The sequence below is a fragment of the Tupaia chinensis genome, unplaced genomic scaffold (assembly GCF_000334495.1).
Source record: "Tupaia chinensis unplaced genomic scaffold, TupChi_1.0 Scaffold139513_1, whole genome shotgun sequence".
NCBI lineage: Eukaryota > Metazoa > Chordata > Mammalia > Scandentia > Tupaiidae > Tupaia > Tupaia belangeri.
The window spans coordinates 107,804-120,103 of record NW_006199398.1 but is presented as its reverse complement, the minus strand read 5'-3'; the positions used below and the strand labels follow the sequence as shown (position 1 = coordinate 120,103).

General features: G+C 41.7%; 1 protein-coding gene across 1 annotated transcript; it reads right to left on the bottom strand.

Annotated features, from left to right (window-relative positions):
• Positions 1 to 1,434: 1,434 nt before the first annotated feature.
• Positions 1,435 to 2,385, bottom strand: OR2C3 (olfactory receptor family 2 subfamily C member 3). Its single transcript, XM_006162027.1, has one exon. The coding sequence runs from the start codon at positions 2,383 to 2,385 to the stop codon at positions 1,435 to 1,437; it is 951 nt and encodes a 316-aa protein (XP_006162089.1).
• Between the last annotated feature and the right edge of the window lie 9,915 nt (positions 2,386 to 12,300).

Genomic DNA, 12,300 nt, shown 5'->3' with positions numbered 1-12,300 from the left:
ATGCGCCTGGCGTGAGTTTAAGCCACTGGGTCCAGGACTGGAACTGCTGTCGACTACTTGGGTGTTCAGCGACATAGCCATTATGTCAACTGCTGGTCCCTGGACCCCATTCTTTATGGGTTTTATGGAGGCTTCATCATGCAGGCACAATTGATTAAATCACAGGCCATTGGTGATTGAACTCAATCTCCGGCCAGTCTTCCTTCTGGAAGTCTGGAATGAAAGTGAAAGTCACAACCGCTTAATCACATGACTGGTTCCTTCCTCTTGCTGAAGCCACCTAATGCTGCCAAGAGAGTCCCCTTACTAGCAGGAACTCTGGCCTGGCCCTTGCTGTGAATGGCAAATGATGCTCCTATTACTCAGGAAATTCCAAGTGTTTAAGAAGTCCTGTGCTAGAAACTAGGGACAAAGACCAAATACAAGTTGGTACCATACCACACATAATTACAGGCAAAAGCGGCACATTGAAGGATGGCCAGATCAGGACGTGAACGCAGTTTAAACCGTTAGTAGCTCTGGAGTTACCTGGTCTTTATGAGATTAACAATTCTTGCCTCGTGGCATCATTAAAAATATTGGAAAAAATGTGAAAGTTTTCACACAGATTAAGCACCCTCAATGGCAGATATTATTAACCATTCACAAAATTACATAGCCATATATAAATAGTATACACAATGACCATATATATGGTCGTTGGAAAAGTCATGATGTATTTTTCTGTTTTTCTATACAGAAATGCACCATGACTTCTGCAATGACCCACTATAACACCACATATAATGTGATATGAGCAACAAACTAACAAGATAACAACGTGTATAACATATACAACAAGAAACAAAGAATTAACAAAACGGTATCATAACTAATAAAAAATAAAAATAGAATGTATTTTTCTTTACCTTGATCTGAAACTGATGTATGAATAAGCTCATTCATTTCACATTTTTTAAATTTAATTTTAACTTACTTTATACATTCAATCACTATACATTGCTACAACTTGTAAAGTAAATTTACCCAACATTAATATACTTCAGTGTATTCATTTTAGATCTACCTAGCTTGAGCTCAAACAATATTAGGACTGAAATAATACTACAAATAATCCTGCTATCCAAAGTCATTTTTTTTAAATGATAATGAGTATATGTGTACAGGTGCAAGAGACAGGAAGAGAGAGGCCCTCGATCGGGCCTATCCTGCTACCATCCCCTTCCCCAGCTCTCTAGCACTCAGGATTCTGAGTGCCTACACGGCATGTGCTTTCAGGCAAACCTAGGGACTTGAACATGTGGCATCCAGCTTCTAGCCTTCCAGTGCACCTGTGTTACCTCTGTGTCACCACGGCGGAGCTGCCAACATCAATTTTTGATATATTTAAACTTGTTCTTTCTCCTCTGAAATGACCAGTCTTTAATTTTGTCGCTACTTCCCTGAAAAACCACAGCAGTTCTCTAACATAATGTGCTTGAGAGCGTTTTTCACATCTTTGTTCCTCAGGGTGTAGATCAGTGGGTTTAGCACGGGGGTGACTACAGTGTAGAAGAGAGCTATGAACTTTCCCTGCTCGTGAGAGTTGCTCTTGGCCGGCTGCAGGTACATGAAGATGATGCTTCCATAGAACAGAGACACGACAGCCATGTGGGAGGAGCAGGTGTTGAACGCCTTCCTCCGCCCTTCTGCTGACCTGATCTTCAGCACAGCCCGGGCAATATGGCCATATGAAAGCAGGATGAGACCCAGGGGCAAGACTACAAAGATGAAACTGGCTAGGTACATCTCCACTTCATTGAGGCTGGTGTCCACGCAGGCCAGCTGCATGATAAGGGGCATCTCACAGAAGAAGTGGTCGATGCGATTGTTTCCACATAGTGGCAGGAGCACGGTGAGTGTGGAGCCCACCAGACTTGTGCTCAGACCCCCGAGCCAAGAGGTGAAGGCCAGGACAATGCAACACCGTGGACTCATGATGACAGTGTAGCGAAGTGGCCTGCAGATGGCTGCGTAGCGATCATATGCCATGACAGCCAGGAGCACACACTCGGTCGCCCCAAGCCAGTGGGAGATGTAGAACTGCGTCACACACCCTCCATAGCTGATGGTTCTCTGAGGTCCCCAGAGGTTAGTCAGGAGCTGTGGGACAATGCTCGTGGTGAAGCTGATGTCCAGGAAGGAGAGGTTGACAAGGAAGAAGTACATAGGTGTGCGGAGATGCTTGTCCACACAGGAGACCAGAACGATGATTCCATTGCCCAAGACAGAGACGATGTAAAACCCCAGGACAACAGTGAAGAGGACGGGTTCTAGTGAGGGCTGTGCAGAGAAGCCCAGGAGCACAAAGACCTCTGGAGTACTTACATTGGCTATTTTCATCATTATGTGCAGCTGGGAGTGGGACGAAAAGGCCACCTATGAGTGGATGGGGGCACAGAATATGAGACATGGAGCTATCACAACAGAAAACTGTATTTTAAAGAGAATCGATTCATTATAATAAGAATTTATCCAGGTCGAGGAGCACAGTGACAACAAACTCAACTGTCAGCTCTCTCGAAGCCCCAGGGTGAGCACCCTTCAGGTCATCTGTAAAACTAGTGTTCCATCAAGCAGCACAGCATAAGCACACACTCTCCAAACCGTGTCAGGTGTCCCCCACACAGAAATAGCACTCCTAGAGCTCCAGGAGCTGCCGAAATGCAAACACAGAGGCGGCGCCAGCGTGGACCCCTGCTCCTGAATGCTGATCCTCGCACAGCAGGCCCGGGGAGCTTCAGTTTCCTAGGAGGAAGCTCCCAGGAGAATACCTGCTGACCCTCTCAAGGCAGGAGGCAGCTGAGAGCTGTCAGAACATGGGCGTTTCATAGGCAATGGTGACAGGGAGGAGGCGGGTTAGAACTGTGATGTGCAGCAGTCACGGCCCAGCTGAAGTGCTGCTCCCAGCACACAGCGGAACCAGAGGGGCCAACAAACGAAAGGCTCTACTGGTGTCCGCATCGTGACCCAGGGTGGCCCTGCTCCCTGGAGAGGCAGAACTGTGCTGACTCAGGCTGCTACTATGCAGAAAATGTACAAGTGTCACCATGAGACGGGGTGACCGTAGAGCACTCATGAGGTACTAGTTTAATATGATTTTTAATGAAAAAGAGATCTTCCTGTTGGTCCTCTCTTTTTCTAGAAAGGTCAGCGCATGCACGGAGCCCAGAGCTGCCCAGTAATCCTAGAGGCACACGTAGACATCCAGAGTGTTAGCACGAAACAACATTCCCAGGAAAGGAAGAAACAGATTCATCGAAGTGGTCACACCAAGGAGCCGTCACGACAGAGCTGGCAGTTTTCTGCATTAACGACAATCGCAAATGGTGCCCAGAGTGTGGACAACCTGCTAAAAGACCAACGATCAGAAGAGAAGAATCAGATCATTTAAATGGATCACCATTCATCAACCTTAAGGGGAACCCAGTTTATCTCAATACCATTAAAAAAAAAATGTCGCTTACTGATGAAGAACTAGCAGCGTTATCTGTCTTTACGCAGGGTGGCTATGTTGTTGAGAAATGGGTAAAATTTTATTTCAAGGACTGAAAACATTCATGAATTTGGAACATGTGGCATTACACGGTAGGAGACCCGCTGAGGGATTTTAAAGCCGCCTCAAAACTCAGTGATGTTAGATGAGCTGGGTGCTGTTCGAATGCATCGTTAAAGGACACATTCTCAAGTCTTCTAATCAGAGAAGGTTTCAACTAGAAAAAAGTGTTCAATTTTTCCTGAGAAAACTGGTGGTCAAAGGAATGCAGATGGCTTATGATGTCCCGGAATGAGAAATGCATGCTCCCCACAACACGAAGTGCTACGTAAAGCTCTTATACACGGAAGGCGTTTGTTTTACCCCCTGGGGTGTTCACAAGGGAAGCGGAGGTGATGGTGTATTTCAGGGCAGTGAAATTGGAGGGTAAATAGCTTTGGGGATTTTTTTTCCCTATTGGATAATTAAAATTGCATTGTCATGTACACTCAGTGTTGTTTGTTTCTTTCTATGAATGAACACTATTTGAGGTTTGTGTACTATCAAACGTAGCTTATAAAGCATAAGAATCAAGTCCACATACATGAAGATTTATCATGTTGTTTGAGAAATATTTGCCCATTATACTAATTTTGATTCAAGTCGCTATGGCTCCTATTTTTTTTTTTCAAAAAAAAATTCAATAATTTTATTATTGTCATACACCTGAGTGGATAGCTTGCATCTTTCTTAATATTATGTTTATCTTTATTGTGAAAAAATACACATGAAATGTCCATTTACCATGGTAACTACTGGAAAGCGTACAAGCCAATGAAGTCAGGCTCACGGTACACTGCAGTCAGCACCGTGAAGGTCCAAACTTTCCATGCATCACTCCAGATGGAGACCCACACCACGAAGCAGTCCTTTCCCACTAGTCAGTCTCCCGGCCCTGCAACCACTAATCTGTGCCCACCTCCCGGATGTGGCCGCTGGGAGATGCCGTGTGCAGGGCTCGTGTGCTGGTGCGAGTGGCCTCTCAGTCTGGCTCTTTCACTGTGTGGTGTTTCCACGGCCTGTCTGTGTCACGCACACCTGTGACTCATTCTCTTCCACAGCTGAACAGCAGCCATGCTGGTTCTGCACCTTCTCTTCGTTCCTTTGCTGACAGGCATTTTTGTTCATTTATTGATAAACATTTAAGTCATTTCACCTTTTGCTCTTATAAATAGAGCTGCTCTAAGCATTCACACACAAGTTCTGTTTGAACATTTGTTTTCAGTCCTTCCAGCAATCCCACCCAAGAGAGGGACTGCTGAGTCTTGCGCTAATTCTGTGGTGCCCTGACTGTGGAACTGGCAAACTTTTCCATCGTGGCTAAGCCAGCTGTTTTTTTTTTTTTTTTTTTGAGAGGTTTTCGCTATAGGGCGCGTGCGCTCACCAGACAGAGACAGACAGAAAGCGAGAAATCACCCCCCGGGGGGGATGGTCACGCCGCAATCCCTTCTCCTCCATTCTCCTCTCCGGATCTTGGGCACGCACACACACGCGCCCGGTGTGAGTTTTAAGCCACCGGGTCCAGACGCGAACCGCGGCCGACTATGTGGGAGTCCAGCGACATAGCCATTACGCTACCTGCTGGTTCCCCGCCATTTTGAATTTCTACAAGCAATGTAGGAATTCAGTTTCCAATTTCTCCACCTCATCACCAGCACTTGTTATTTTCCATCTCTCTGTTTATTAAGAATTATATATTTATTTAATTCCATTTGTTATTACTATTTTTTTTAACTTGACCAAAAAGAGAGAGAAAAGGAAAGTGAGAAAGCAAGCTGCCAGGTCCAGGATTTGAACCGTGGTCAACCATGTAGGAATCCAGCATCTTTAACCACCACACCACCTGCTGGACCTCTTTATTTTTTTTTTAATGAACATCCTAGTGGTTGTGAAGAAGTATCCCATTGTAATTTCCCTAATGATTAATAATGTGCATTTCTTTCTTTCTTTTTTTTTTTTTTAAGAGAGAGATTTTGCTATAGGGTATGTGTACTCACCAGAGAGATGGAGAGAAACAGAGAGACAGAAAGTGAGAAGTCACCCCCCTCCTGAGGGGATGGTCACACCAGAATTCCTTCTCCTCTATTCTCCTCTTAGGATCTTGGTCACTCGTGCACATGTGGCCAATGTGAATTTTAAACCACTAGGTCTGGGACTCAAACTACAGTCAATTGGGACCAACAGTTAGCGTAATGGCTATGTCGCTGGACTCCCACGTAGTTGACCACGGTTCAAGTCCCGGACCCCGTGGCTTAAACTCATGCTGGGTGCATGGGCGTGCGTGCCCAAGATCCCAAGAGGAGAATGGAGGAGAAGGGATTGCGGTGTGGTCATCCCCTTTGGGGGGGGGTGATTTCTCGCTTTCTATCTCTCTGTCTCTCTCTGTCTGGGGAGTGCACGTGTCCTATAGCAAAAACCTCTCAAAACAAACAAACAAACAAACAAACAAACAAATAAAAACTGCAGTCAATTATGTAGGAGTCCAGAGATGTAACCTTTATTCCATCTGCTGATCCCAATGATGTGCATGTTTAAAATGTGCTGGTAGACCGATTGCTTATCTTCCTTGGAGAAAAGCCTATTCAAATTCTTTGACCTATTTTTTTTTTGTTAGATTATCTATCATTGTTATTGTTAAGATGAAAGAGTTCTTTATATGTTTTGATTATTAGACTCTTTTGAGACACAGGGTTTACAAATATATTTTGTCTTTTTCTGTGTCTTTTTACTTTGATCGTGTCTTTTGATAGACAAAAATTCCAATTTTGTAGATGTTCAGTTATCTGTTTTTTTTTTTCCTTTTGTTACTAATGAATTTGGTGTCGTAGTTAAGAAATCATTGCCAAATCCAGGCTCATAAAGATTTGCTCCTGTTTTCTTCTAAGAGTTTTATGTTTTTTAGCTCTGACACTTAGGTTCTTGATCTTGTTTGGGTTTAGTTTTGTATAGGGGATAAGGTAAGAATCCAACTTCACTCTTTTATTTTCTTTTTTGGTTGTTAAAGGGCACTTTTGGTCACTGGAGAGAAAGAGAGAGAGAGGCAGAGAGAGAGAGAACTCATTATTATGTTGCAACCCTTTCTCCTCCTTTTTCTGTCCTGTTGTTTTGGGCTAGATCCAGTAGGTGACTGAACCCAAGGTCACCCCCCTGCCTCTCTAAAGGCCAATACTTGAGAGATAGATGTTAGTGGAAAGAAGAGGCAGCTTGATTCAGGAAATTGGTGACCTGGGAAGATGGTGAGCTAATGTTCAAGACTGTCTCTGAAGCCACAGGCTGGGACAGGAGGTTGAAAGAGAATGAAGAAAGTGGGGGACCATGTGCTTTCCTGCACAGTCACGTGAGCTGTGTTTGTGCCGGGGCTGCTGTGTTTCCCCTCATGGTGTTTTTCTCTCAGTTTTCGTAGACACGTCTGCTCTCTGGCTTTTGTTTCAAGGCCCCACTCCTGTGAGCACTCTGCAAAGCCATAAGTAGGGATTTTGCAACAGGTTAAACGGTAGAGCAAGGCCACTGTGGGAGAGGGAGGCTGACCACCCTCCAGGCCTAGTCCACCGTGTCATGCCCAACGTGAAGCTGCTCCAGTTTACAAATACAGGGTTCTTTCCTGAAGCTCTGTGCACTGTTGGATTTAGGGCACGTGCACACACACACACACTCACACGCTTGGCATATTTCTCAAGCCGCATGGTCAGAATGGAAGCTATGGTCAGCCATGTGGGATCTGGTGTTATGCACAGAGCAGCCACAGGTCTGGGCCGGCCCTCGGCTTCACTCTTTAACAGGTGATGTGGTTACCTCTGCACTGCACTTTCCTCATGGACTCACCTGGTCAAAAATCAATTGACATAGATATTTTGGTTTGCTTTATTTATTTATTTATTTTGAGAGGTTTTTTTTCGCTATAGGGTACGTGCACTTGCCAGACAGACAGAGAGACAGAAAGCGAGAAATCACCACTCAGGGGGGATGGTCACGCCGCAATTCCTTCTCCTCCATTCTCCTCTCAGGATCTTGGGCACCCACGCACATGCGCCTGGTGTGAGTTTTAAGCCACTGGGTCCAGGACGCAAACCTCAGTCGACCACGTGGGAGTCCAGCAACATAGCCATTACGCTAACTGCTGGATCCTGGGTTTGCTTTTATACTCTCAATTATTGTATATTAATTTACATGTCTAGTCCTGTGTTTGTAGCACACTGTTTATTACTTTAGTTTCATTGTAAGTTTCAAAATTGAGAAGTAGGAACCCTCCATTTTGTTTTTATTTTCTTCTTCTTTTTTTTTTAAAGCTTTTGCCATAGGGTGCATTAATTGACTGGAGAGATACAGAGGGAGGGAAAGTGAGAAATGATCTCCTGCGGGGATGGCCACACCATAATCTCTTCTCCTTCATTCTCGTCTCAGGATTTTGGGCAAGCACATATACATGTGCCCAGTATGATTTTTTTTTAAATTTTTATTTTTATTTTTATTATTTTTTATTATCATCATAATCTTCTTTATATTACATTGGATTACATATAACTTTACAGTGTATTACATTGCTTTTTCAAAAGGGATTGGCCATGAATGTCAGCCAATACAGAGACATTAATCTCCCCACTTCAACATTCAATATCTTTTCTATGTTTTCCCCAATCAGTATTATTATTATTCTAATTATTTTTTAAAACAGTCAATTGCTATTTCTCATTTTGCTTGTAAAAATACTTTGCCCATCATGAAGTACTTCTCAGACCAATCCAGTTGAGAATACTATACATGTCATCATCAACAGGTAATGAGCCATATCTGTTTCTCACTAACGTCCTGCCTCTCTATTGTTCACTTCTATCTTTCTCTATCCTCTTCTCTTCACCTCCCCCATTCCACACTGTCCTATTCTCATTAAGTACCTTCACTGCTTTTATGTCCTCCAATTTTTTGGCTCTCTACCATAGAGTGCGGATAGTCAGTATATACTGAGTGGTCCCAGCATGATTTTTAAGCTGCCACGTCCAGGACTCAAACTGCAGTCGATCATGTGGGAGTTCAGCACCTTCACCACCACTTCTCCTGCTGACCCCTTGTTGTTCTTTTTTAAAGACTGTTTTGGCTATTTTGGGTTACTTGCAGTTCCATATGAATTTGAGAATTGGTTTTTAAATTTTTGTAAAAGAGTAGACATTAGTATTTTGCTTATTCATAGTCTGTTGACTTTAACAGTGCTCTGTGTGTGTGTGTCTTCTTCAGGATTTCTTACATAAAGGATCATGTCGTGTGTGAATAGAGATAGTTACACTTCTCACTTTCCAATTCAGGATCCATTTATTTATTTTCCTTGTCTACTTGCTTTGGCTAGAACTTCTAGTACAACCTGGAAGAGCAGCGATAAAAGTGGGTATCCTTGTCTTGCTTCTACCCTCAGGGAGAAACATTTAGTCTTTCACGATTCAGTGTAATGTCACTTGTGAGCTTTTACACGTGCCCATTATCATGTGGAGGAAGCTCCCCTCTTGTACAACATTACTCACTTTTCCTATGTTGGATCATCCTTGTGTTCTTGGGCTGATTCCCCTTGATTGTGGTATATAATACTTTGTTTTATACAGGATTTGTTCACTGTTTACTGACAGAGTTGATTAGCTGAGGATTTTTTTTAAATTCATATTTATAAAGTATGCTGGTCTGTGATTTTGTTATATTTGTCTGATGGTTTCACACATTTATATATAGTATGACATAAATACTACTTCACTGATATTTTTATTCTTTTAGAAATAAATGCTGTTTATACCATAGTTAATTTACTTTAGCATTTTGTAATAAAAAGTCACTGGGCTAGGATAATTGCTAAAATCCCTACATTTTGAGTCAGTCAAGTCTGGGTTTAATTCATGGCGCTGCCACCAACTTGTTCTTGCAGTCAGCCAATCCTCTTAGATTTACTCACCTTAACTCCGTCAAAAATTGGCAGAGTGTGATTATAGTTCTTAGAATGACACAAGTCTATATTACCCAAGCATCTTATTTTTTTCCTCATACATTCCCTAAAGATTTATATGGCCTAGTTTTGTTTTAAAATAAAACACTGTGATTATTTTCTTTGAAAAGTCTTTTTTGATTCATTACATCTTTCCCTGTTGAGGCTGTTTAAAAAATGAATGCATTTTGTCAGAATAATTCATGGCATGTAATTCCCTTTGGCAAATTCCTAGAGGCTGAGCGTCTCGGAGTTTAGGTCTCTGTGGAGCGTGATTGAGCCCAGTAATGGCAGTAACTGGGTAGGAGCAAATATGCCTGCTGCGTTTCCACACTGCAAGAACTTTAACTCAGAAGAAAATTCAGCTAACCTAGTATTTTCAATGTGAAGTAACTCTTCGTAGAAGAATGGTGGCGCCTGACATAGTGTGTCGGGAAGTCTGGCTCAAGTTCTTTCTCATTGAAGGAGAGAGTTGAGCGGAAAATCCCAGAGCAGGTCGTTTAGTCCTTGCAGGCATATTTTATTATGGACATTGCATTTTTTATCATTTGTACTTTGTGAGCCCACAATATCTCAAATACAAGAATAAATGGCTTCCGAAGTTTCTGATTTATGCAAACTTGAAAATTGTAGGGTCAGGAAAACCTTCAGATTGTATCTGCCCCCTATTCCAGGAAGGGGGAAATCGATTAGTATTAAATTAACCTAAATATTTTAAGTAACCTAAATATTTTAAATTAGCCTAAACCCCAAACAAGCTTTTACCACAACCTTTAGTCACTTCAGAACTTCCTTCTGAGAAAGAACAGAAATAATTTGAGAAATAAGGATCTCAAATGTAATGTTTATTGGCTCAGACTTACTAAAATACTCTGTATGTCCAAGAGAAAATTCTGAGGAATGTATAAAATACATAGGAAAATTTAAAATAAATTTCTGCAGATTAGCCTTCAATTTTACTGGAACGTAAATATCAGGAGCTTTATGGGTTAATTCTTAGTATCAAAGAACTAAAACAAAGGCCACCGGAGCACTGGCAGACAGGGTGTGTCTGAACCGATGGGACCACATACCAGGGAAGAATGCAAGGGCAGACCCTGAGAGGGTCAGTGCGTGAGGGTGGGGAACGAATGTGCCCAAGCATGTGCAGGTGAACGGCCAAAAGCAGGCATTCTAGAATTCTAGAAGGGCAGAGTGAGCCTCAGGTCCACATTGCGCCATTCGCCAGCCAGAGAAGTCTCGATGCTGAAAGGAATGATAAGACCTTCCACGTTCTACAACCTGTTAGCTTTGCTTTCATACCTGTCCATGTTTCTGGGCATGTGACTGAGCTGGACAGTCATCTTGGAGAAATACTGTCTCAGTTGTGATATACTCAGGCGAGTGGTGTCGTAAGGGGAAATTTTCCTTTTACATTTGCAAATATATTGCAAAGATACATTGCCAACACATTTGAGATGAGAATCAGTTATACTAATTAGAAAAATTTTAGTATGAAATAATAATAATAACGAACTAACAATCATTTTGCCTTTTCCTGAATTGAAGTTCTTTTTTTCATACAATAAATACAACAAAATTTAAATTTAGTCAAATAATTACACTGAAAACACTTGAAGCCAAGAGTCTAATTTATTACTATGTTAGCATTTGCAATGGTTAATTCTCATCTTATTTGTCATTTTTTACAATAAAGTGATTAAGTCAGATTTGAGATTTTGTTTCTCTACCCTGTGCTTGGATAAGGAACTGGTTTTCATTCCCATATTACCTGCGAATGAGCAGAAACTATTGTGAACAGGTAGAACTGTTTTATCTAACACGCTTGGTCTAGCTGCAGGCCCTGTAGAAGCAACTGCAATGAGGTCTTCACGTCGGTGGGCAACCGTGGATGTAAGTTTAGGGTTACAGGTAGTTACAATTGTTATGGGTCAAACTTGCCAGCTAATACTAAAAATCTAAACACTCATTGACAAAACCATGTCAAGATGTATTTACAGGATTGTTAATTGTACCATCATTACAATAGAAAAATGTAAATAACAGAAAAATGGTTCAAAAATAATTGTTAAATGATTATACAGTGGGATACTTTGCATACATTAGTAATGATTTTAAGAAAATTAGTTTAATAACAGCTAGGCCAACAGGTGTGAGGTGGCATCTCATTGTGGTTTAGATTTGCATTTTCCTAATGATTGGTGATGAGCATTTTTTCTGGTCATTTGTATGTCTTTGGAGAAATATCTATTCGAATCCTTTGCCCATTAAAAATGTTTTGTTTTATTTATTTATTTATTTACTTACTATGAAGTTACGTGAGTTTCTTATGTATTTTGGAAATTAGCCCTTTATCAGCTATATAGTGAGCAAATATTTCCCCTCATCCAATAGGTTGTCTTTTTACCTGGTTCCAATATGGTATCTATAGCTAATAACAAAGTATTGCATACCTCACAATTTGTGAAGGGGGTAGATATCACATTAAATGTTCTTGCCACAAAACAACAAAACTGGAAAAGCACGAAGAGACACAGAGAATTGTTGGAGGTGATGGGTGTGTTTATTATCAAATGTATATGCATGTCCAAACTCACCAAGTTGCGTATACTAATTACATAGTTTTGTATGTCAGCTATACCTCAATAAAGCTGGAGAAAAAGTCTTTGAGAGTGTATTGAATGCTATGGAAAGACAAGTGTGTAAAAGATGATCCCCTTTTGGGATTTCTCAACCAGCTGGTTTATGTCTCTGCTGAGGAAGACTG